Source organism: Sander lucioperca, chromosome 2 (assembly GCF_008315115.2).
Source record: "Sander lucioperca isolate FBNREF2018 chromosome 2, SLUC_FBN_1.2, whole genome shotgun sequence".
NCBI lineage: Eukaryota > Metazoa > Chordata > Actinopteri > Perciformes > Percidae > Sander > Sander lucioperca.
In genome coordinates, this window is record NC_050174.1 from 6,505,978 (window position 1) to 6,532,629 (window position 26,652).

Below are 26,652 nucleotides of genomic sequence, written 5' to 3' on the forward strand. Positions count from 1 at the left end.
GTTTTAGAGATATTTTACAATCAATTATAGGTGAATATTCATACATATCATGGACCCACAATAAAAAAACATATAATAAACTACAACACTTAGCTTATTTACACTTATTTCCCTTTGTCAGGTGTTAGTATTGTAGTGTTTCTTTTTTACTTTATTACACCCTGAAGAAGGCTTTTGCCATAACACGCCATATTGAAGGCTTTTTATTGTAGCATACGGTCGATGATATTTTGGTATCTCAGGCCCACATCTCCTCAACAAGACTGAACAAAAATAAAAAAAACATCTTGAATATCTATGAATTGTGTTGCTAAGAAAACGCATGGAGTCTAGTTGAAGCTCTTACAGGCAGGGTGCAAAATTAACTTTTTTGTCCACCAGCCAAATGGCTAGTGAATGTTAAAATTTTACCAGCCAACCAACTCAATAGATTTCCATTGTTATTTTGGCTGGTTAGTGAAGCAATCTACCAGCCACTTGCATATTTTACCAGCATTTGGCTGGTGGATGGTGCTAATTTTATAAAAATGTTTCCCATAGAAATATGTCAACAATTAAATGCTTGTTCCACCATCTTTTAACTTTTAAGCATTAAAAATGTAAGTCATTCAAAAGTAAGTCCAGGATGCACAAGCATCAACTTTCTTTTCTTTAAACAAATTTTATTTCAGAGAAAAATACAAAAAAATGTTTACGCCTTAAAACAAGTCTTTACTGACATATGGTTAAGAAATAATAAAAATGTGTGTCTCAATAAGTTCAAAAGACAGATTTGCATACAAAAGCAAAAAGATAGAAAAACTAAAATATTGCCAACAACACATCAATGACAGCACAGTTAGATAGCACTGCTAAACAGAAGGTTGGAGGGCGCAGTTAAATATATATTATTCCTAAATGGGCCCAAATACAGTATGATGAAAGGCTGCACATGTAGTTAGACAGTTCTACACATTTAAAGGTTCAGTAGGTACAATTTTTTTAAAACAACTTTTTGCCATATTTGCTGAAAACAGTAGCACATTACGCAGACAATCTTTGAAAAAAATCATGTTCCTCTGCCTTCCTAAGTTTCCAAGATTAACTACCAATCAGAGCAGAGGAATCTCTACGCAGTGTCAATGACTGTTCATGAACTGCAGTCAAACTGATTAAATATGAATCAATATTCTGTTTTCAGAAACATATTTTAGTGTGCAGTTTAGCTGAAGTTTGGTTGTTTTCTTAATGCCATTAGGAACACCAGGAGGAGGCAGAGGGAGGTGGATTTTTGTCCACAGATGATCTGATTCGTGTAAGCAAATTTTAAAATATTTTTTATCAAAGTTGCCTACTGTAGCTTTAAATGTCATCACTGAAACAAATATGGACACATTAAGTGACTGGACTGAATAGTGCGATTAGTTTTCAGTCTGTAGTTGTACTATGGCATTGACATTGAGATCATGCAGCTCTTGATGATAAATACAGAAAATATTAACAAGATGGCACTTTAATTCAACTATAACATGATCCTAAGGGCTGGTGTGTCTCTTTATAACAAAATAGTATTAGTTTGACTACTTGCATAGTAGCTTTTCAGCTTAAAGGCCTAATAAAATGCCTAGACTTAAGTTTGTAGTGTTGGCTACAAAATAAGGTTTCTAGTAGCACAATTAGGGACAAAGCATTCCTCGTTCTCTGCATGGACAGTTTACATCATTCACAACCACACTTGCATTTCACTGTGATAATATTTATAGTTATTGCAGTATTAGACTAACGCAGTGAAGGTCTGAAACCATCCAGAGGTAAAGGTGATGGGCTGATGGGTGATGTGCTCATAAGCTAACAGAAAACATGTTAAATTAAAATATGTTCAAAACCGGTCTGGACCTGATAGCAATATAAATGGAAAATGGTGCCATCTGAAGCTTGCACTTCAGCAAAATGCATAATTCATACATATATTTTTGTAAATAAGATAGTGTGATGGCAAAACATCTTAGTACCATTATCACTGGCAGCTCTTTGGAGTCATAGTTAAGATCAAAGACTAAATAATGGATATGTCTATGATAGTCATCCAGTATTAAAACATTGTTGTGTTCACTTTTTTATTTTTTATTTTCCCAGTCCAACTCGGCAAACTTGTAACTTATACAAAAAATAAGATATGTGGATTGTAACTGGAGTCTTGACAAGATGTTCAAGAAGCTTATGAACAGCTGATGGATGGATGTTTGGAGGGAAGAAGAAGTGGTGTGCAGATAAAGATGATTTGATCCTGGATACCTTGACTCCTGGTGGACCTGCAGCGTGGCAGCAGGCAGTGATTGATTCAGAGGACCAGGTATGTGCACGTGTGTTTGTGTGCGTGCGTATGTGTGTGTGTGTGTGTCTATATATATATATATATATATATACACACACATATATGTACGTGTGTGTGTGTGTGTGTGTGTGTGTGTGTGTGTGTGTGTGTGTGTGTGTTGAGGGGGTTGGTATCACCGTGTTTCCCTTCTGCTCTGACTCTTTCATTCATCTGATTTAATCTTCATCTGTGCCTGCATCTGAGCGATCATCTGCTGCATGCGTCTCAGCTACAGAGAAAGAGGAAAAATGTTAACAAAATCACAGCGGAGTTTTTTTCATGTAACCATTATAATTTTCCACCAATACATTTCAATATTGTTCCTCACTTGATTGATATCTCTCATGTTTTAACATGTTTCAACAATTACAGTCTAAAATGTTTCCCTTTTTCTTTCTCAACATAGTGTTTGCTTATATCGGTGAATGATCAGAAATTATCTTGGAACATAATTCAGAAACAATTCAGTAAACTTTATATTTCCAAAACATCCAGTAGTGTGTAGATCTTTGCATGGAAAATCCTTGCAGGGAAGTGAAGTGTTTCATGTCTTCTGGCAGCAGAAAAAGCAATCTTATTTGGAAAAAAACAGAAGAACTGAGTAGGCAAATTCACTGATATTTAAAGTGTTCAAGAGTAGAGTTACTCCAAAAAAACAAACAGAAGAATATCTGCTGAATCAATCTTTTGGTTTTACTTTATAACCAGCACATAGTGATGATAGTTTAAGACCTAATGTTTGTTCTAAAGTAAAACCAAAAGCTTGAAACAGGAAATATGTATCGGTCTATTCTTACACTTACTCTGCTCTTATGATCTGCCTAGTAGGCACAACGTTGCTGTCCTGTGAAAACTACATCTCCAAAATGTTTTCATTAGCAGAGAAAATCAGCCTTGTTTTCTGCTTTGTGACAATGTATTTTTCAGATAATCTAATGGGTTTTTAAAATGGTTTATTTAGCTTAATAAATAGGAGAATTGTCTCAACCCATAAAGGAACATTTAATCTTTAAGTTTAATAGATTTTTTTTTAAAGAAGCACAAACTATAGAGAGAGTAACAGGCCAATTAAGAGCAATCAGGAAACAAGTTCATGTCGTTTCTTTTTCTAAATTAAATAAAGCCAAACTGAAGAGCTAATGGGATTCCTGGTTTGACTTGCTGGTAAAACACTCCCTTAATAGGTTTAAACCTTCAACAGTTGGAGTGAATATAAATGTAAGCTCCACAGTATAACCAATCAGATACTCCCCTCTGGCAGGAGGCTGAGGTCCATCAGGACCAAAACCTCACGTCACATGAACAGCTTTTTCCCCTCCGTCACTAGCTTTATTAACAAGGCCCGGAAACCACCATGACACTCTCCACACTCCACCCCTGACTCTTCATGCCACTGTTCTCTCTCTGCTGTAATGCTCTTCATTTTTTATTTTTATCTTTATTTTTTATTTAATACATACTGTGTACATATACTTATATTTATACTTATATTGTTTATACCTATACTTATATTGTTTAATGTTCCATCTAGAGAATGTGTGACATGCACCAACAACACCAAAACAAATTCCTTGTATGTGTTAAAAAACGTACTTGGCAATAAAACCCTTTCTGACTTCTGAGATGCTTGAGTTCTTAAAGGTTCAGTATGCTTGAAAGTTGTATAACATGTCATCCAACCACGTATTAAGGCAAACCACAATGGCTGAACAAACAAAGAAAGGAAGTGCAATCTACAGAAAGACAAACTTCAATAGAGAACATACACTGACTAATTGGCAGGTGCAAAAACAACAAGGCAATGACAAAAGACATCACCAACATGAAAAAGCATCTCATGGACTTCCACTTGAAATAGGTTTCAAGTGTTGTAACTTGAGATTTTCTTTACCATTACACAAAACAGAGGTTTGCAGATGGTCATTATTCAATCAAATGGAGTAAATCAATATGTTGATGTAATGATAAAATCTATATTTATATCAGCACAGCGACTGTAATAGCAGATGAATAAAGTGTTTTAAAATAAATAAAGCATAGAATCAATGTCAAACAATAAATTAATAATGGTTGAAAGGTTAATAAGGTAAAAAAAAATGGGCCCATCAATAAGTGAATGATCTATTGAGACAGATAAGGAGGATGTAAAGCTTTTAAAACTATCATGAGTCCCACTGTTAAACAATAAACTCTTCTGTAGCGTTCTATGATGTCTATCGCCATCTTGTGGCTGATAACAGACATTCAAACGACTCATCTTCAGAGAAGTTTTTCTTATCAAACCTATGTAGCCCTCTCTCATCTGGTCTTATGTGTTTAGAGAGAGAGAGAGAGAGAGAGAGAGAGAGAGAGAGAGAGAGAGAGAGAGAGAGAGAGAGAGAGAGAGAGAGAGAGAGAGAGAGAGAGAGAGAGAGAGAGAGAAGATTGCACCTGGCTAAACTTGAAAATGAATATTAATTCTAAGTTTAACATTGATTTAAAATGTTTATATTCAACCCAGATTTAATACAAATAAAATAAGGTAAGATTACTTACTTACCTAGGAAGTGTATACTGTATATATATATATATATATATATATACTGTGATCTTACCTCCCACCCCAAACACTGACAACACGTAAACAAATGTCTCTCCAGCTTTGTGTTTCAGGATACCTACATAACTGAGGTCATTCCCACCATAAAACTGGTCCCGGACATCCAGACAGGATGTGATGGCATATCCTGCCTGGGCACATTGTTTACAAACAGCTCTGATTGGACCCCGCCCGCTCTCTATGGTGCGCTGCACCAGCAACACAAACAGGCCAATCAAGAGCAATCAGGAAACAAGTTATTGCCTGGTGACATGCAGGCTCCGTTGCCCAAAATGTAAACAATACAAATAGAAGATCATGGGGTGAAAATAAATAAAACTTTTTTTCTCTTTCTAAAATATATAACACTGAAGAATTGGCCGTCAGTAAAACCAGGGCCATAACGTTAATGTTATAATGCCGTATGTACAACAAAGATGACAAAGCCGTTTTTCTACACAGTCAGGCGGAGTCTTCATTTACATTTCATTATAGGCGGTGCTCAGGGTACACATGTACTTACTAACACAGGTTACTGTGGTTACAGATACTTGTGTGTTTTTAAAGGATAGGTTTGATCTTAATCTGTCTTAATACAATACTCATATGTACACTAAAATAGAGATATAGTTCATTGCACAGATATTTATACCTTTCATAAGTACCAATTTACCAAAGCATGCAGGCATATTTAACCATTTGAAATATTTTGCCGAATTGTTTAAGTTTTCAAAATGAGATGTTCAGGTGATACAACCACCTACAATTCATAACTCACTGTAATTATGATTTTGCTCATAAAACAATATTTTCTCCTGGAACTAATTTAAATAGCGGAGATTTACATTCCTTCTGTGTAGTTCTGTAACTTTAATGGAAACCAGTGCGGATGCGTGTTTAATTATAATGCATTAGCTATGTTGAGCAGGTTCAAGGTGTCTATGGGTAGATTTTGATAGTGTACTAAAATGAATTGAAACCAATCTGCTCCACGAGCATGAATTGGGTAATAGTTTAGTTGTCAGTAACGTTGAGTTGTATGCACACATTAACTTGGCTGTACAAAAGCAGTGACATGGTCATTTAGCTGTTAACTGTCCTTTAACTTAATGCTGTTGCCTAGTATTAAACCTTGGAAAATGTTCTACAATTTAACTTGTTTTATCTTGTTGCACAGAACGATGGAAGAACTGTTGATTTTGTCCCCTATTTCCTAAACTACAGTTGCACATTTCACAGCCCCTAAGGAGAGGAGGAATTATTACGCCGACCAATAACTCTTAACTAATACTGTACATATAGCATATTAATATGAACTTGAAAAAATCTACCCTCTAATGTGTTTGTGTGTTCTTACCTCGGCCTCTTTCTGTAGCAGGATCTGGTCCTTGTCCATCACATCCTCATCCGCATCCCTGCAAAGAAACAAAACACTTTAGTTTAAAAACCTGGTGAAATAGAGCAACATGTGCTGTTTAAGTGATATAAAACAGTGTCTCACCTGCCCACTCTCTTCAGCCTCTCTGAACGGAAGTTCTCATAATGCAGATCCTGAGTTACCTCCTGGAGGTCTTGCATGTGGGTCCTGCAACAAACAGACATGCAATCCTTTCTTCACACACTGGGAGGCAGTAGAGACTCACTGCAAACGTTCTTTTTAATGGACCTTTAAAACCAGCTTAAAAGAAGATAAAGTTCTGTCAAGGTTTTAAAAGACGTTCTTTCCGAAAATCCTATTACTTAAGCAGTTTTGTTGCCAAGGAGACTCACACAAGCATGGTGCGGAGTTTGAGGAAGTCATTGTGCTCAGGGTTCTCCACTTCAACAACTCCCCAGGGGTAGAGACGACCACGGATCTTCTTCCCCTTCACCTCAATCAGCTGGTTGGAACCAATCACAGCAAAGGGAATGCTCGCCTGGGAGAGGAAGATAAATGTCAGAGGATCCCCAGAGAGAAACAAAGTCAGAAAAAGGGTTTGGAAAATAAATGTATCAGAGAGAACGGGGGTGAAATAAAGCACAACAATGATGAACAGGAAGAGAATGGTATCTATATACCTTCAGGACTCTGGTCTGCTCCTTGAACTCCTCGTCCTCGTCAGAGTCGGCGTCAGGTAGCTGATAAATTCTGATCCCATGCTCTGCGATCTCATCCAGGATCTGGACACAAGAGAAACCTAGGGTGAGCCGGCAGGGTCGTGACCTACTGACACGTCCCATTGCACAGGGAAAACGCGACCGTTGAACCCTGCAGAGGTGTCACTGCAGACACTACCGGAGGGGCAGCTTGACTTTCTATTAACAATCTGTACTCAAACAGTGCAGAAACCAAGGATGTAGAAAAGCACTTGATTGAAAAACAGTAAAACATCTTCACCTTCACAACCACTAAGGACCAGTCTCCTCACAAAATATCTTTTAATAAAAATATCTCCATTTGTAAAACTTTTTTTGTACCTTTCAATTTTGTATTCATGTTTAATTTTGTGTGTACTCGATGCTCATAATGTATATAGTATTCTAGTTTTTTAAAGTTACTAATCCACACACTATGCATCTGTTCTTGTACTGTGGTTTACTTTTAGTTGTGCTGTACTTGTAGTTTATCTTACAGTATCTTAAAGAATACTTGACAATAAAAGATAATTAAAATCTACAGCCAATTCCAGAATGGCACAGACTTCCGTAATTTATCTAAATATATGTATATAAAATGTGTGTATTCACTGTAAAGTGTGAGTCATATGGACAAAATAACAGCTGCCACGCTGACCTATAAACAGAAAGTAAGAGAGCTCTATAGACTAATAGGAGGGTATGAGAGAGTACTAGTTGTTGCAGCAACACATTTAATTAAAGTCCCCCATGGATAAAAAGAAGGGTGAGACAGAAAGGGTAGACAGGTGAAAAATAATAATGGTCTGTGTGTGTTTCAGAGTCAGAAACAAAGTTCTCACCCTCCTTTATTCACAGGCCGACCGGTGAAGAAACAAGTTAAAACAAAGGCGCTTTCTTCCCTGCTACCTCGGGGACAGATGTCCGTATTTATTATTCTAAACATCAAAGCTGCATTTTTCTTTTGTTTTCCCAAGAGCAGCGTTTTTAAATCCACAATGCATTCTTATGTAATGGAGCCAAAAAATGTCAAATGTTGTTTTACTGACTTTTGGGGGGACTTTCATGTACTGTAGTGTATAAAAGGACAGTGGTCAGTCAGCCAGGAGCCTGGGAAGTGAGTACAGGTTTTCCTACAGAGCGCAGCTCCTGTTTGAGCCCTTGTTATGGCTGTCGCTTGTTTTCTCAGTGAGCTCTGTGCGCAGTGTGTGTGAGATAGCGTGTGTGCGGGGAGACTCGGGTATTGTTGTGGGGCAGATCTAAAAACAAACAGGCTTTGCAGGACTCAGAGGACAGCATGACTCAGGAGCAGAGCCTCTTCTTCCTTCATTCACTCAAACACACATGATTTACAGATCTGTCGAACATGGAGGCTTGATAAACATCACTCTGGTGGGGCAGAGCATAAAGAATTTTGAGAAACTCTGCACTGGGAAAATAAAAAACATTTGTGACACAATAGCAGGAAAAAATGAAACAAACAACAAATCCAGTCACACAAGTAGATAAGGTAGAGACAAACTTAGACAAAAATCCGATAAAACAGGAAAAATCTAACTGAAAGACCACTAATTAACCAGTTAACTGAACAACCAACGAAGATAGTGTAACATATTTTATGAATCCAAACCACAATTAAACATCCAGAAACAATATCTGGTCATAACACAAGCATGAGTCCGTTGTCTGCCATCATCTGTTTCCAGACCCTGGTAAGCCAAAAGCTGCAAAATGGCTGTTTACCTGAATTATTCTGTTCCGTAACATGTGCTTAGTACAGCCTGACACCTATAATCAAGACTTTCAGGGATCATCAGAAGTCAAAATCACTGCCTGCTCCAAATCCCTGTAGTCTCCTGTTGATTTACTGTACACAATGTAGGCCGTAATCCCTAATGTTACGCCAGCCTCCTTCTCAAAGTTGTGTATTTTTATTGGCACGGACATGTTGGCATTGGAAGCCATTTTGATTTTATGACCATCCTGTGTGGCTATAATACAGCCCCCCCCCACCCCCATCCCTCCCTGTGCTGTTATGGTTGGCCGTGCAGGTCCACTCAATGCTGTCAGGGCAGGGGACAAACAATGCCACACAAGATTCAGCCTCAGTATTAATTAGAAAAGGAAGCCGAAGATTTATCGCCTCATGTTCGGCTCACATTGCTGAATATGAAGCATTGTTTGTGGAAATGATTGAGAGGGTGGAGGCCGATGTCGTCGAGCTAAAAATGGGTTAGATATGAGACAAATTGCAGGTGAAGCATGCATTTCCAATGTAAAGTCATGGTTATTTCAGTTCTAGGAATAGCAGTATTAAATAAACTGTACTGGTTATGTGTAGCCCAAATATAGCATCCCCGCAGGTCTATACATAGATATAATTACACAGGGTGAAGTCGTGGGAGTGAGGCTAAGCAGTTTTTCTGCAATGGCACAGCAGGTTTAACCAAAACCTCCAATCATAAAGAAACAGGGTGCAAAACACATCATTACGGGGATCAACCGTTTCATCACATGAACCTGACGAGGGAATAATATTTTTAAGATTTGTTCATTCTCACAAGCAAACCCACAAAAATATGAATGACTCAAACACCTCCTACGCAATGACAAATGGACCCTGGACAAACAACATTGGCAGAAAACAAAGAGCTGCCGAAGAAAAGAGCAAAGAGACAAAAGAGGGGATTGTGGTGAGTACTGCAGACCTGACATTCAACAGGCAACCACGTGCACAAGCACACTTACAATAATACAGTTGTAGTATAACTGTTGAGGGCAGAACTGAGCCTCCTCTGGCCTGGCATGGTGTTTGTATCCATTAAACTAAAACTCTTACAGGGAACAATACTTGGAAGTACAAACATGTACCAGAGCATTCTTAGGAAATAAACAATGCAGAGAGAAAGACAAAAAAATTCTACAAAGCAAAACAATCAAACTGTGTCTCGACACCCATAGGCTCGACACTAATCAACCCTGATTGAGAAGAGCAAAGATCTCGAATTCAGAGGTAATGTTTATGTAACCTCACAGCTGCCTGCCAGCTTCTGCAGTGGCCATGGGAAGGAAACAGTGCATCATTGCCATTAGAAGTAGTAGATCTGATCAGCTTTCAGTCGCTTTAAAACCCTTTTCATACTGAGAAAACACATTGAGGGACAGGGGCCCTCTTTTTTTCAAGACTGCAGTTTATTAAAAGGAAAATCCCGGCCATGGTGAACGTTAAATCCGTTCTACTGAGTGCTCTCTATCCCTTGTGAGACTCCTGTAGGTTCAACTACAGTATGTGTCTACATATCAGTGAATAAAACAACTGCTTACTTTCCCCCTACTAAATCCATTTCATTGACACAGAAATCTCTGCACTTACACTCTGCAAAGAGTTAACTTAAAGCGTAACTCTCGCCAAAATGCAACCTAGGGTCTTTTTGTGAATGTACCCGAGTCAAACTTTTGTTTAAAAGCATATTTAGGACGGAATCGCCACTTTTAAGATTTACCGTATTCTCGTTTTTCGGTCAAATGGCCTTTTGAATGGGAGTGCTAGGGGCACTTTTATGCTAGCCTCAAAATAGCTATTTTTAAAACACTAAGAACGCTCGACACAACATGAGACATTGCTCGAAGTATCACAAGGGGCTCTACACCTTAATGAAAGCATTGAGAACATTGTTTGTGTACCCAGAGTTTACTAAAAAGAAAGGTTTTGAACAACTCACCATAGGTCTTGTTGTTTCCGGCCGCAGCCATTTTATCAGTCAAAAACAATCGGGAGGAGAGTAAAGATGGAAAGCTCCTAAAGCTTAGTTCCATATAAATGCACAGATTATTTCTTGTTTTGTCTTACTGAAAAACAATATTGACCTCGTAGTTGAAAAAGGAGCGTCATATGGAGTCTGTTCATTCGCATTCAGATATCGACTCGTTTTGACTGCCGAGGTGGTAGCGGCCGGAAACAACAAGAGATACAGTGAGTTGTTCAAAACCTTTTTTAGTAAACTCTGGGCACACAAACAATGTTCTCAATGCTTTCATTAAGGTGTAGAGCCCCTTGTGATACTTCGAGCAATGTCTCATGTTGTATCGAGCCTTCTGGCCATTTGACCAAAAAATGAAAATACGGTAAATCTTAAAAGTGGCGATTCCATCCTAAATATGCTTTTAAACGAAAGTTTGACTTGGGTACATTCACAAAAAGACCCTAGGTTGCATTATGGCGAGAGTTACGCTTTAAGGTGATATGTTACCACCATATGCAACAGGCAGTATTTAATAGTAATAAAAAGTTACAATCCAGGTGAGTTCTTACATTTCATAAACGCTGGACCAATGGGTCTGATGAATTCCAACTGTCCAGCCAATAAACTATGTAAAATATGAGTTCTGGGCATGTAGAAATATGGTCTCTTCCCAGATAAAATAAAGGGCCAAAGCACTTTTTGATAAAAAATAAAGTACCGTTATGAGTACCGGCATCTCCACCATCTTCTGCCAACAAAGCAAGACAAGAATTCTCTATATAAAAAAGGTACAATTTAGTCAGTCTCTCACACAATGCATCAATGTGGCTTTTAAGTACATTTGCAAGGAAATATACATATTTACACTTACTGAAGAGTACTGAGCTGTGCGTCACTGTAATTCATATTTCAAACAACACATATTAACATACTTCAATTACAAAATTATTAGACAAACAACAGCGATCTGGCAGCACGAAAAGACAAAGCTGATTTCTACAACTATTCTTTAGTTTCCAAACTTAATTTGCTAACCTTAAGACACATGAGAACAAATGCTTCTCTCTTGCCAGGAAACGCCTTTCAACTAACCGGCTCTCTCCTGCCTGCAGAGAGTCTGAGGGGGTGAGGGAGCCCCAACAATACCTGAACTAGGGGAGTCGGAGGGATTTAGACCTCATACCAGCCTCTCTCTCTCACACACACACACACACACACACACACACACACACACACACACACACACACACACACACACACACACACACACACACACACACACACACACACACACACACACACACACTTTGTGAACTGGTATAATCTGGCGAGTAGGAGTTTACGCGTTACGTTTATGGAGCTTTGTAACTCCAGGAGGCCAGTGGATCACCACATATGGAGAATGATCTTCAGACCATCTACAGAGCAAATCCCTCTGACTGTTCAAATATCATCTCCTTCTAAAAGTACCCATACAGCACAGACTCTGACATGCAGCAGCACTGGGAAAACAATACCTTTTTGTTCACGGGATTAAAGACACTTGCATGCATGCACAGAAACACATTCCAGATATATTCAGTCAGAGTCTGAGACTGAGTGGACGGTCCAGACTGGAACAGACTGGGCGAGAACAGCTGGATTTGTCCTAAGGCACTGACGGAAAGTACAGAGGAAGTCACCACAACCATGGCAACGCGAACGCATCATACGAGTTATGGTGATCAACACACGTGCACGCATACACATGCACAAACACACCCGCACTCCTATTGTCTGGGCTAAGTAGTAGTACAGTTAAGACCACCCACCTCTCTCTCTGATCAAAGAGCATGGGGAGGAACAATCAAGCTATTCATGTAATCTTGTCTAAATGAGATTTACAAGGGGATAGTGAGAGTTTAGTATTTCAACCACACATCAGGTTTTTGTAACTTGGTCTGGTAATCAAAAAGGGTTCTCAACAGCAAACTCAACAGCAAAAAGTGACTCATTAGCAGCACTGAAAAGTCCGGAAACCATCTTTTCAGGTTGGCCCTCTAACAATGAAACTTGTTGTTTTCACACTGTTGCTGGCTTGTACTTTCTTTACTTGAGAACAGGTGATTGTGTGTAATAGAGCTGCTTGCTCCATGAGGAAAAACGCATATTTATTGTTTTAAAATCTGCAGAGACATGGAGCATGCCCTGGCACAATGACTGCTTGAGGGCAGAAAAATAAATACACCCGGGTGTTTGAAACAGTGGCAGGAAAAGGACCGGGCATAAACCAACCAAGGACTCATAAACTAACTTATACACAAACACAAACACACAAAAGGAGCAGTGAATTAATCACCATTTAACTTTTACTCATGGGGCGCCTGCCTAGACGTGTACAAAGAAAGAATATTAAGAAAATAATTGAACATCAAATTCACATAATTACACATCATTGATCAGCTGCCTATACCTGCCTCATAATTTCCCTTTCGAGCTTTACTGATCTGACCGCTGACGTTTACCCTCTGAGCTACAACTGCTTAACTTTATGTTATTGCTAAAAACTGGTGATAATACTGGCCGGTACGAGCAGTCCAGCACGGATAATGTGTCCCAGTGGGGCCGTAAAGCTGGTTCACACAACGGGGGTATGGTGGTGGAGCGGCTGGGGGAGAAGACAGCGAGTTAGACAATGAGAGGAAAACTGTGACAGTGAGGTCTGTGGCAAAAATGCTTCTGGTCTTCAGATAACCTTTGATCATAATTAAAGTGTTGAATACAATTTTCTTACACTTTTTAAACTTCAGTTTTTTATATCAAAAAGGCAACCACATCAGTGTTTTTGTACACTGCTGCACTTAACATTATTGCTGACTGTAAAAAAAAAGAAGAAGAAAAAAGCACACAAGCTTGATTACTTGATAGAAATACTAATATTTGGACACATTTTTACCTTGTGAAATAAAGTTTTTTCTCAAATAAACATTCTGTCACAATTTCCTAAAGCTTAAAGTTTTGTCTGAATAACTATCTGAAGATATTCAGTTAAAGCAATATTATGTTATCATTTTACCTTAAAAATAACCGTCTGAAAATCATTTTGATGCTACACTGACTTGAAATAGGGAGAATGGTGCCTCTGTCATTCCCACTGTGCGCCCTTGAACGCCTGTTCTTGTACTATGTAACTTTGGCAATCGTGTACGATCTCCCGGAAGAAGCGCTATAACACTTTACGGCACTACCACTGATATTGGTTAAACTGGATCATATTTTATGGAGAAAATGTTTTCTGGTTTTCCCTCTGACGTCCTCCGGCTGCTCTGCCTTGACTCTCCGTGATTTATGGAGCTTTCTGATGGACAGAAAGCTTTACTCATTGCTAAAGTAACCACTAACTGCTGATAACTACCAAATCACAAAAAAATGCAATGTTGCACAATGTTGCTTTAACTATCACATAAGACAAGAATAGCAGCCAGTGTTTTCCCTAGCGTTGTGGAAGATGTACAGTAGGTGCACAAATATGCAATTTCAGATCATTTTGGACCATTATTATTACCATATTTGTGTCTAAAACGTTGGAAAAGCTAGAGCAGATAATAAATAACACTCTTAAAAGCTTAAAGACAAAACTTGCTAAAGAAGTCCACTGGGGACTGACTGCAACCATTAGATCTGAGAAAAGTCACTAGGTTAGTTTTGATGCTAACACTGATTTTACATTCATTCAACTTAGGTGGTCCCCAAAACGGCTTGGGTGCCGCACCTAAGCCTGAAAGGGAAAACTCTGGCAGCAAATACTCACAATTGAGAAGCTGTAATTATTTTATTTATTTTAAATGAGACTGCAGATTCATTTTATAGCTATAAAATATTTTTTTTAAAACAGATGCAAAAGTACCCATTTGTACGTTTTTGCTTCCATCAGGATTCCAGTCCAAACATTAATCAATCTGGTCCTTTATGTTCAAACAGAAAACAGCCAGTAAAGCAGTTTAAGACTAAAGCCCTGCACAGGATATGACTTTAAGGTCCCAGACTGAGAGGATCAGTCCCTCAATATACCCTCCTCAGGGCAACTTATGAGCTAGAGACCAAAGTGACCCCGGTGAAGGAAATTGGCATTAGAGCAAATAAAAAAAAAAGGAGGACACAAAGACGCAGAGGAAGAAAGTAAGAGGCAGCTGAATGAGGCACTGTCAGGAGAGGAAGGACTGAGCAAGATGCAAGCAGAACTAAGGGGATGAAAGCATGATGAGAGGTTTGTTAACTTTGTTTGTGAGCCTGAGTTGCAAAGGGCAGCAGGTTGTGTCTTGTCAGTAAAACACTCTTGACACATTGCAGGAAACTTATATTGTTCTGTACAAGCTGTGCTCTGCCTTGAGAGAGGTGGTGGGGGGGCCTATTTACTGAGAGACAAATGGCTCCGAACGGTGAGAAAGTGCCCAGTAAAAAACAACAACTAATAAATACTGTTGGAAAAACGCAGGTTATTAATCATCCTCCAGCACTCGGCTTTGTGGCAGGTTCTTGGCTGCTGGTGCTCTGATCTCAAAGGAAGGCTTGATGCCCCGCTACACTGTACTGGACTGTAGGGAAGGACTCAGGCACGTATACATGAGAGCCACTTCAACTAATCTGATCTAACCAACAAATACTCAAGCCAGATACATTTGTTCTCCTGAGAGACACTTGAAGAGATAAATGAGCATGACTATGACGCTTACCATTTACAATGACTACGTTTACAAGCACACAAGAAACCAGACTACTGTGATAAATCAGTAAAGGCAGGAAGAGTGCATTTTCGATAGCTACTATTGTCTGAAATTAGTGAAGAATCTGATCTTTTGTAAAAGCTCTGGAATCATTACATATATTAAGTGTAAAATGTCATAAGAAACCTATTTACTAGTATTTAGTGATGTGACGCTGCCATTTTTTTAATAGTCAGAGAATTTGTACTGTGTACTAGTGTTTAGATTTTACACAAAGCCTAGCGGTTCAGCTGTGAAAAACAACTTATGTAATGATTGAACTCAACAAGAAGATGAGTACAGTTTTGTACAGGTTCAATCATAGCTTCGACTGAATAATTTTGGGAAGATGCACAGCAATGAGAAGTGATTTATCCTGCGGCTGATGGATTGCTCCCTGTGCTGGCATTTGTTTTACACACATTTGCATGTAAAAGAACATTCACAAACCTGTTTGAGGATATACATGGTTAACTTTTCAGGTTTCTACATCAGGAATTCAGTTGCATTAAAAATGTGTCTCGTAATCCCATTGCCTGTTAAAGCGAAACAGGAATTTAAAAGCCAGGAATAATCATATTAATTAAATGCAGCGAGTTCTGTTGATTAAATTCAGGGCTACTGTGTAGATTTGAAATACACGGAGGGGAACGGAAACAAATTCGGACCGCACAGAAGCACCACTGAAGCATACTTACTTTTACAAATTGAGATGAAGATAAAAAGTTGTGTATGCCCAACATGTGCAGAAACAGGAGATAATGTGCCCTCTTTAGGGACACATGGTGCCGTTTCTAATGTGGGGCAAATTAACCATCTGCATTTCCTGACAATAATGGCTTGTCCAGGACCTCATCATCAGATACAGTCAAACTAACTTTTTGTTTGTGTAACTAGTATAAAAAATACCAGTGTGTAAATTTAGTTAAGAAATAAACATGTTTTCTTCATTGCTAGAATTGGAAAGCGTATGGATTTGGGTAGTGTGTGTGTGTGAGTTTACAGTTCATAGTGTTCAGCGGGAAATGTCTGTTAAGGGAACACTTAGCAGAGCATGTGAAAAAACTGTTAGATAGTGTTGTGGACAGGTCAGCAGTAAAGAGGTCAGATCAGAGTGATAATTTTACAGTATTTACGCTGCCCTACTTTTATTGACTATTGTGTTTATAGTATAGGATGTCTATCAGTGATTTGAATGAAAAGCAAAACATGAACAAAATTAAACAAGCGTTATGTTTATAACTGTAATCAAGACAGCTGACCTACTGCATGCTGCCAGCTGGATCAGAAAGCCAACAAGCTTGGGGGTTTTCTGGAGATTAGGGCGGGGGCCGGTGGTGGCAGGAAACATAGTTTTGTTCATCGTAAGTGCCAGAGGAACACTCAGAAGGTTTGAGGAAGGTCAAATCACAAAACAACTCTACAGGGCACAATTCAACTGGCAGGCCCCTTAAGGACAATGCAGTGGAGGATTTTCACCTTTGATGCTGGCGAAATACTAGCGAAAATACAAAATAAATAGAGCTACTGAGTTCTTGTATTGTCTTAATGAAGCACATGTGAAATCTTGTCTTAGGAAATTCAGAAGGAAAGACTGTGTGTGTCCTGAATCTGTGACCCTGTCTGCCTAAGATGCTACATCAGCAATTTCAGTCAATCTGACTGTGTGAGCCTTGAACAAAGCAGACTCGCTGCTGAAGGGAACAGAGCTGAGCTGGACCCCGGTCAGCCTGACACCCTGCCAGACCACTGGCTCCAAACCTGAATGAGAGGCAGGTGGGAGGTCTGGGCATGAACAAGCAGGTGGGGAGACAGGCTGACTTCCAATTAAAAACAGTAATGAAAATGAAAAGTAATTTGCAACACCAGGCCATACCCTGCCCACATTTTTTCTGAACTAAAACTAATGCTTATTTTCCATTTTTAGTTGGTCTTACTTTCTCAATAACCATTAAGAAATAAAATAAAATGTCAGAAAAGAGTGAAAAATGCCCAACACAAGTTTCACATGGTGAAGTCTGACCAACATCTAAAACCCAAAGATATTTCATTTAGGATGACATGAATCAGAGAAAAGCAAAATACTCACATTTTTTAAGCTGGAGCCAAAGAACGTTTTCCATTTTTGCTTAAAAAATGGCTCAAATACTTAATGAAATATTAAAATAGTTGCCAATTAATCTTCCATTGTTCGACTGATTGACTAAATTTTCAGCTCTATTCTGAATCAAGAAATTGAGACCAGAGCAAGCATGGCAAGCTCCACTTTAAGCAATGAATTTCTTTGGAATTTAATTTTCAAAGTTTTTAGATGAGTAGAGTAGAGGTTATCAGCTGCACATGTTGCAGCGAGGTGTATGTGTGTTGTATTGCACTACTGTGTCTTTCCCCCTCTGGACAGCAGGAAGCTAAGGAGCTTACAGCCAGGCAGACATTTGGGTCACGTCCAGCAGGAAGTATCTGGGATGGGTTGAGACTGGATGAGATGTTCTGCTTCTACATTATATACAACACTCTTTTCCTACGTATGTTCCTCCTAATGTTTCCTCTGTTATGTCGTCCCTCCCTTTACTTTTAAACAATCTGGCGGTATCATCAAGAACACAAAATGTAAGCCATAAATCACTGCAATTAACTCGGGGAAGTAGACGTGTGCTTTCTCACATGAACACACGGATGTCTGACATACCAGGTTGCCAATAAGGATGGATACGTGATTTTGCTATGTATTATTCAGTGATCCACTTTCTAATGGCTAAACCATATAACTGTAGATGTGACAAAAACAAACACATAATACACCACAAAAGTCCCCAACATCCTGACAATATGTGCTTAGACAATTCAGCTTTTTCCTTGTGCCAAGAATCAAATCTAGGAGAAAGAAGATTACATATCCTGTATATAGAACAGCTACAGATAAAAATTGTGTGTGTGTTTTGTTTGTGTGTGCGCGTGTGTAGACATCAAACTCACCCTCCTCTTCAGGCGATCCCTCTCCCTCAGTGTCAGTGTGTCAGCCTTGGCAATGACTGGGACTATGTTGACTTTGCTGTGGATGGCCTTCATGAACTCCACATCCAGAGGCTTTAGACTAGCGAAGAAAAAGAAGAAGACAAAGAACAATTAGGACACAGTGGGAAACCGAGGATAGCGGACACAGAGGAGGGGACCATTTTGAGAAAAGAAAAAATTAGGGGGAAAGACAAAAATCAGAGGTGACACCAAAGGCCAAATAATAAATATAACTTTACTTTAAAGTGTGTTTCAGAAGTGGAAACATACTTTTTTAGTCTTCTTTGAGGTAATCTTGAATGTACTGGAATAGACTGAGACAGAGAGTGTAATACCTCTTTAACATGACATGATATATGAAATGACCAGGGTTATCTGACCCGTGTTCCGGCCTTCTTTTGTCAATTCAAACCAAGCCAGTCAACACGGACTGATCCCTGGTCATGACAGAATTCAGATGCAACCTGGGTCACAACCCGGGAGCGATGCATACCAGTTACCTCAGTGCTGAAAATGGCGGGGAGATTTATACTCATTTAATGAATAGCTAACATTGTTGCATACTCCAGTCCAGCTGTACACCACCAGAACTAGTGTTTTGTACTTCCTCATTGTACAGTAGGCTCTCAGCAGCCTGCAGTTTGAACTGCAGGCTGCAAATCATATTTTCTGATTGTTTCACAGCAGTTACGTTTTAAAGCACAAATAACCACAAAACACTCAACAGATGATTTCTTCACTTAATTCTCCTCTGCATTTTATTAATTGCAGGTGCAGCAGTAAACAAGAAAGTAAGCTACTCTAGTATCGATGTATGACCATTTTAGGATGAGGGAATTAAATTTAAAAGTTAAGTTAGGCTTTGCTGTTGGCTTCCCGACTCATTTTAAAAAAGACAGAGAGAAAAAGGGAGATTCGCTGCTGGCTGCAGACGCGAGTGGCAGTGGTGTGAATGAGAAATAAATGTTTTTTCTATTTTTTCCCAGTGGTTATATTCTAAAGCACAGTGAGCTTTACACAAAAAGCTTTACACAACATCCATGTTGTCCAGTGAGCACGACTGTGCGACCCTGGTTCAACCCTGGTTGAGCACTCAGTGTGAAAGGGGTATAAGAGTGTGTCTGTTTACCCATGTCCAAATGGAGATATGAAGTAGAAGCAGCAGTGCACCCTGTTGTCCACTATGTGTCTTCGGTTCAGCCCGCTCTCATCATGGAGGTATCGCTCAAACTGATTGTCAATGTACTGGATGATGGTCTTGAAGCTAAGGGACACAAGCAGATAAAGATATGTAAACCTCTTTAATTACACCAAATAACCATGTAAACACTATTTAACATCAACACGGAGTATGATATTGTCAGTTTAAGGAAAGGAAATCATACACATCATTTTGAAGGCTATCGAGTAATACATGTAAATCTAGGAGGATCTTTACTGTCAGTGAGAAACTGTGAGCCAAATGGTTTTGGGCTCCAACAATGACTCAGTAGTGTGGTTTTATGTCAGGTGATATATACCACTGTTGTTGTAAAATTCTGTATCTCAGTTTTGTGATTAGATGGATTCATTTTATTTGAGGAGGTTTATGTTCCTCTATGAGCTGAGAAACTCTTTAAACTCTACACTACAAACTTTCAAAATACAGGTGGTCGAAGTAAAATTACAGCTGCTGTTTGTATAGTTGCAGAAAAGTTGACATCTTGATATAGGCTTTATAACAAAAAAAAACAGGATATAAGCTATTTTCACACCTTCTGTTAATGACTGCTCAGCTGGTTTGATAAAGACAAAGTTTAACCAATGAACACATTAAATTATCTTCTAGGAAGACGGCATAGTATGAAAATCAAGTTGTAAGAAAGGATATCTTTATTTTGGAGCAAAAACCCCACTATATTTTTTTGTTAAAAGCCCTACTACTGCACCTAACTTAACTGATCTCTGTCCAGTTAAAGAGCCTAAAGTGCACTGTTGATTCACTTTTAAACATTATTTATCAAATTATTGAGAATGTGACATCAGACACATTCTGCAGTGAGAAATAAAAGGTTTCTGTTATTTCATCTCTTTTGCTGTTGTGTCCTTTTTGGTAGCCTTTGTAGGATGACTGCAGGGGTTTAAAAGCTATATCAGGACATCAACAAGAAATACACATACAGACACACACACACACACACACACACACACACCCACACACACACACACCCACACCCTATCCACACACACACACACACACACACACACACAAATCTAGACCTAGGGAATGCAGAGGGAGGAGATGCATGAAATAGGGAGTTTGGGATAGAACTTGAGAAAGGGAGTTGTTGAGAAAAGGAGGGAAGGATGAGAGAGCATTCTGGGCAGGAAACATGTCCCGAGATTAATTTCCTACTCCTACACAGCACATAAACACACCAGTCCTGGCTATTGATGGCATCGCCGTATCCAGGGGTGTCAACCACGGTGAGGCGAAGCTTTACTCCTCTCTCCTCGATCTCCACAGTTGATGCCTCAATCTGCACCGTCCTCTCAATCTTCTCTGTAGAGTGGAAGTACACAAACAAATGATGGTTGGCATAAACAGAGGAGTCATCTCAGTAGCCAAGTGGAACATTAATATCCCAAATTCCTGCCTGAGCTACTGTATGTGCTTTCACAAGACACTGAGCTGCCACAACAGTAGGCTTCAAGAAGGTGGATACACCTTAAAAGATGAAATCATGGGTACGCTTTTTCTTATCTGCACAAAGACCGTGGACCAGGGAGGGCTTGGATAATTGTTTTCAAGCCAGCACAAGTCCTATCCTAAGCCAAGTCATAAGAAGGCCAGGGTCATATTTTGAGACTAAGGCATTCCCAACATTCCTCTTGAAATAATGCGCTGCTGGAGACATTGCAGTAGACGTTTCTCTAGTATTACAGTGTGCACTTTTGTGTATGTGTATGCATGCGTATGTGTCTGTGTGTGTGCACTGGGGAGTATACCTGCGGCACCAGGGATGTAGCGTTCAGGGTAGAGATCAGTGAGAAACAGGCTGTTTATAAGTGTTGATTTTCCCAAGCCAGACTCCCCTGAAAAACAAAGAGAATGAAAATAAAGCTCTATTCTTTAAAGAAATCATACTGTCTACATTAAAAGAAAAAAAGTGATCACTCACCAACAACCATAAGGGTAAATTCAAACCCTTTTTTCACTGATTTTCGGTGCACTTGGTTTGGGAGGTTGGCAAACCCTACATAACCTGCTGCATCTGGGAACTGTGGAGCACAATATACATACAAATTGCACATAAGGACGTTTTGAACTAGTCAATATATGAAATGTAATTAAAGGGGTCAGTAATTTTATGTGATTTCCTACACTATGTTTTACTACTCGTTTTTCATTGTTTATGAGGTGTGTAAAGGTGCAAGTGAGTGTATAAGAGTGAGATTGATGATGATGCATATCATTGAGAAATTCCAACGGGCAATAAAGCCTAGCCATGAAACACTTACACATTTATACAGGATATCCTCTCTAGATGCCGGGGCAAGCATGTGTGCATGAGATTACGAGTACCATGAGTCTTAATCACAACTGCCTTTTTAGAAACCCCTGCTGAATACTCTGTAATCTGTCATAGTTTAGTTTAAAAACTGTAATGTAGTGATATTTCAGCCTGTTACTCACCTTCCCTTTCTCTCCAGACTGAGACATCGCTACTGTTTACTGGATGGCTGACGAGCCTGCTGGTGGAAAAAATAAGAGATATAGCGGTGAAAGAAATCAAATAAAATCCCCTTAAAAACAGTTGAGAGTAACTTCCCCCTACTAGCAGCAAAACACTACTTCCAGGCATCTTGATTAAAAGCTTTCTCAAGAATTCACTAAAGATTTTCTCAAAATAAAAAAGTTACTTACACTTATATTGTAATGTAATTCTCATGTTTTATCTATCCAAAGTAAAAGTGATAAGATTTTGTGGCCGGGTTAGCTCAGTTGGTAGAGCAGGCGCACATATATAGAGGTTTACTCCTCAGCGGCCGCGGGTTCGACTCCGACCTGCGGCCCTTTGCTGCATGTCATTCCCGCTCTCTCTCCCCTTTCATGTCTTCATCTGTCCTATGGAAATAAAGGCCTAAAATGCCCGAAAAAAAGTGATACAATTTTGAACAATCATACAGCATGTGAGAAAAAAACAATAAACACCCATAAAGACAAGTCCTGGTTGCGACATTTGTGACAAATGACCTGCCACATTAATAACAATGCTAATCAGGAATATTTTGTGCTTCCCAACACGACACAAGGGTTTTGATTTTCTTCCTTTGTTCAGTTTGAACCAATTTTCTTTTGATTTTCAAATATTGCTGCTGTGACTCGCAAACCCTCCTGGTTACATCTTGTGTTAGCTAGACAAAGATATTCGGCAAATGTGAGATTTTGCTTTAAATTGGTTGGTGAAGTTCTCTTTGTAAAAATAAACTTTAAAGTGCTCATATTATGCTCAATTTCAGGTTCATAATTGTATTTAGAGGTTATATCAGAATAGATTTACATGGTTTAATTTTCAAAAAACACCATATTTTTGTTGTACTGCACATTGCTGCAGCTCCTCTTTTCACCCTGTGTGTTGAGGTCTCTGTTTTAGCTACCGAGTGAGGCATCACACTTTTGTTCCATCTTTGTTGGGAGTCGCACATGCGCAGTACCTAGGTAAGCACTACTGTACTAGCTAGTCAGTTGCAAAGTATGAAGGCGTGCCACGAGGGAATGACGCACGTTTGTCTCTGAAGTAAAGGCTGGACTACTATAGAGCTGTTTGGAGCAGTTTGTGAACAGTGTTTTCTTTTGGAGATGGCAAGTCCCTCTGGGGTGGACTTTGGGCTTTTTCACTTTGTAAACCTATTACATGCACAAAAAAGATAACACATTAAAAGGAAAGGGAAAAAGTAAAAAGCATAATATGAGCACTTCAGAAGTCAAATCTTTGGTATAAATAGGTCTATGTAATTATCGAAATTAGACTAGGGGTTGGTAATATGGATAAAATCCTTTCTCGCAGTATATGTTATTTTATATCATGACATTAATATACATCTCAAGATTCAGTAAATTTCTTCAGAGACTTTGTTTATGGATAAAAAGTTTTTGGCAAATCCAGCAAATTAAGTACCTGACAAATCATGGTGCTTTATTACAAAAATCATATTAAAAATGATATACTGTGTGGCCGGTTAGCTCAGTTGGTAGAGCAGGTGCACATATATAGAGGTTTATTCCTCGATGCAGAAGGTCCAGGGTTTGAGTCTGACCTGTGACGGTTTTCCTGCATGTCTTCCCCCTCTCTCTCTCTACCCTTTCATGTCTGAGCTGTCCTATCATTAAAGGCGGAAATGCCCATTTTTTTAAAAATGATATACTGCTGTTTATAAAGCTGTTCTGCGCAAATACTATGGCAAAATATGTTTTTTTGGTATATACATTGTCCTAAAATTGACTTTGCAAGACTTCCATATAGCCATAAGATAGCAATTAGACAGGTGTTAAGGACCCGCAGTTATCTTGACATCACAAATTTTCCTTAGGCTCATTTTTCTCAAGCAGGAATCACAAAAGACCACCTCAGGATATTTATGTTGTAAATTGTAGCAACTCTGCCCATTGAGTCCAAGTTGAGACATTCATTCAGGCTAATGACTACACTGTATGTTCTTTACCACTATCGCAAGGAAGGAGCAGAGATTAAAAGCTCTGGGCAACATGTGTTCCCAGACTGCCATTAAACTGTCTTATATACCCCGTGCTCCTACCCCATGACCCTGAGCAGACAACAGAGCAACAAGCCCGCTTGATAAATTAGCTACATAATGACTGAGCAGGAAGAACAGGCTCCATTTTATCACCAACACACTGGCCCTTGACAGGTGGAGTGTGATAAGCATTAGAAAGAGGAAGGCTGTCGTGCGCTGCCAAACAGAGATGCACTCTGGTTATGTAATGTTAGTTAGGGGGAAAAGAGGTGGCATGGGAAACTGGATTGCCCTTTCTCCATTGGCATGCAACAAACGTACATTTGTGGACACTTGTGGAACCATTTGACACTGTTAAATCTATTAGATCAGTCATTCCCAAACTGTGGTCCGCGGACCACTAGTGGTCTGTGAGGGTACTGCAGGTGGTCCGTGGTAAAACAAAATAAAATATAAAATAATAGTTTTTTAACCTTCATTTTACCAGTAAATTCCCATAAACAATTTTTTTTATTTTTAACCAGGAGTAGGCATACTGTGTTTCTATTAAATGTGTATAGGGCCAAAGGCAAAGAATGTTGTCATGATCACATCACACGCATAGCATAGGCCTACATTAAAATGATGTACACATTAATGCTTCCACTAATTATAATCCAATAATATAAATAGACATCGTTCTAAAATGGGACATTCTGCATAATGAGTACTTTTACTTTTTGTACTTTAAGTATATTGTTGTGCCGTCTTCGGTATTGCTCTCTATACACTGACAGCCAGCTAAACTCTCTCCTAACATCAAGACTCTGAAGACAGTCGTTCCCACATCCACAGGTTTAATGACGTTGCAAGGAAAGTGTGAAACTGTAACATACAAAGACAGACTAATCAATTCTATGCTAGCTTTTAACATACAATATAGCCTAATGTTCAGAATGTAATTTCATCAATTCAAATATTTCCTTTCTACCGTTACACCATATAATTCATGACTATTAAACTGAGTGTGAGTGTGATTATGCTGTACAAAGACATTTTTACATGTAAACAATATTACGTTCATTCATACGAGTGTAGCCTGTCCTATGACTTATAGTTGCCTAGCAACCATGCAACGTTAGTCACAGCATTTCTAATATAAACGTAGCACAAAATAACACTGACATCAAATTAATGATCTATCAACCAATGTCATTATTTAAAAACAGTGAATGAATATATACCAGCGATGCTACTCTAGGCATAAATGTAGGCAAATGTAACTGTAGTTGGCTTGCTACACTACAACCATAAATCACTGAACCGTTTGTAGCGTTTGTTTCCTTCCTAACTACGGCTCACGCGACATAGCGGTTACCAGCTGAGAGTCTTAGTTACAGCATCGTAAATAGAGAACTCATTAAGACTAGAGGCAAATTAACTTCTTACTTTTAACAGCTTATTTATAACAAAACAATTGTATTGCTAATACTTTTGTATTTTTTCTTGAGTAATATTTTGAATGCATGACTTTTACTTGTAACAGAGTATTTTTACACTGTGGTACTGCTACTTTTACTTAAATGAAATATCTCAGTACTTCTTCCACCACTGCTTACGTTTATCTTAAGTACACATTTATGTTGTGTATTTAAGCTGTGCCATACACTAAGATTAACATTAATTATTTTTAGTAAGTCCACAGTGTAATGTTGGGCTGTTGCTGAGTTATGTTTTATCATTGTTATCACTCATGTAGTTATTATTTCATCAAGATAATTAAGTTTGACAATTATTCCAAAAGTGGAGAACAAAACACATTAATAATCCCAGGCTACATCAATGTCTGAAATACGATGGGATCATCGCTCTCACCTCAGTGGCCTATTTGAGGTGATGGCCAACACTCGCGTTTTACAAGTCTAACCCACTGAGCTTTGTGGTGTGGGCCCAAGGTGCTTTCTTCAGGTCATCAGGTGGGTACCCTCCTTCAACAGTGTTTCGTCAATTAACCCACAACACCTCCAGAGGGCTTGACAGCCTTGAACCCCTGCATCCTGGGGCAGCCCCCTCGGCCCCCTGGGCTCCACAGCCAGTGCTCTTTTATGTTCCCTCCCTACCCGGTGGGTTGTTCCATTGCTCGCAGCGCTTCAGCCACAGCCATCTCAATGCGGTCTCTGCTTGTCTTGTGATATTCGCCACGAGCTGTCTCCTCCTAATAATTTTTTTACCTTTATTTATCCAGGTAAGTCAATTGAGAACAATTTCTCATTTGCAACGACGACCTGTCACATTCACACATTCATACCTGGAAGCTGCCCAGTACAACCACAGTCTGATCTGCTGGCCACTGAGCAGCTCCACTGGAGCGGGTGGGGTTAAGGGCCT

General features: G+C 39.1%; 1 protein-coding gene across 2 annotated transcripts in view; it reads right to left on the reverse strand.

The window, feature by feature from the left end:
- Nucleotides 1–638: 638 nt before the first annotated feature.
- Nucleotides 639–26,652, reverse strand: part of zgc:63587 (uncharacterized protein LOC393431 homolog) — a 34,567-nt gene continuing 8,553 nt past the window's right edge. The window contains exons 2-13 of one of the 2 annotated variants that reach the window (XM_031306024.2): nt 22,223–22,278; nt 21,708–21,807; nt 21,535–21,621; nt 20,965–21,088; nt 19,676–19,810; nt 18,508–18,625; nt 6,990–7,091; nt 6,702–6,847; nt 6,433–6,516; nt 6,289–6,346; nt 2,423–2,582; nt 639–2,380 (exon numbers count right to left, since the gene is read on the reverse strand). In XM_031306024.2, coding sequence (XP_031161884.1) covers nt 2,517–2,582; nt 6,289–6,346; nt 6,433–6,516; nt 6,702–6,847; nt 6,990–7,091; nt 18,508–18,625; nt 19,676–19,810; nt 20,965–21,088; nt 21,535–21,621; nt 21,708–21,807; nt 22,223–22,249 — 1,047 coding nt within the window. In that variant the 5' untranslated portion in view covers nt 22,250–22,278 and the 3' untranslated portion in view covers nt 639–2,380; nt 2,423–2,516. Of the gene's footprint in view, nt 2,381–2,422; nt 2,583–6,288; nt 6,347–6,432; nt 6,517–6,701; nt 6,848–6,989; nt 7,092–18,507; nt 18,626–19,675; nt 19,811–20,964; nt 21,089–21,534; nt 21,622–21,707; nt 21,808–22,222; nt 22,282–26,652 lie in introns of both variants that reach the window. The other variant, XM_031306023.2, reaches the window with a different exon arrangement.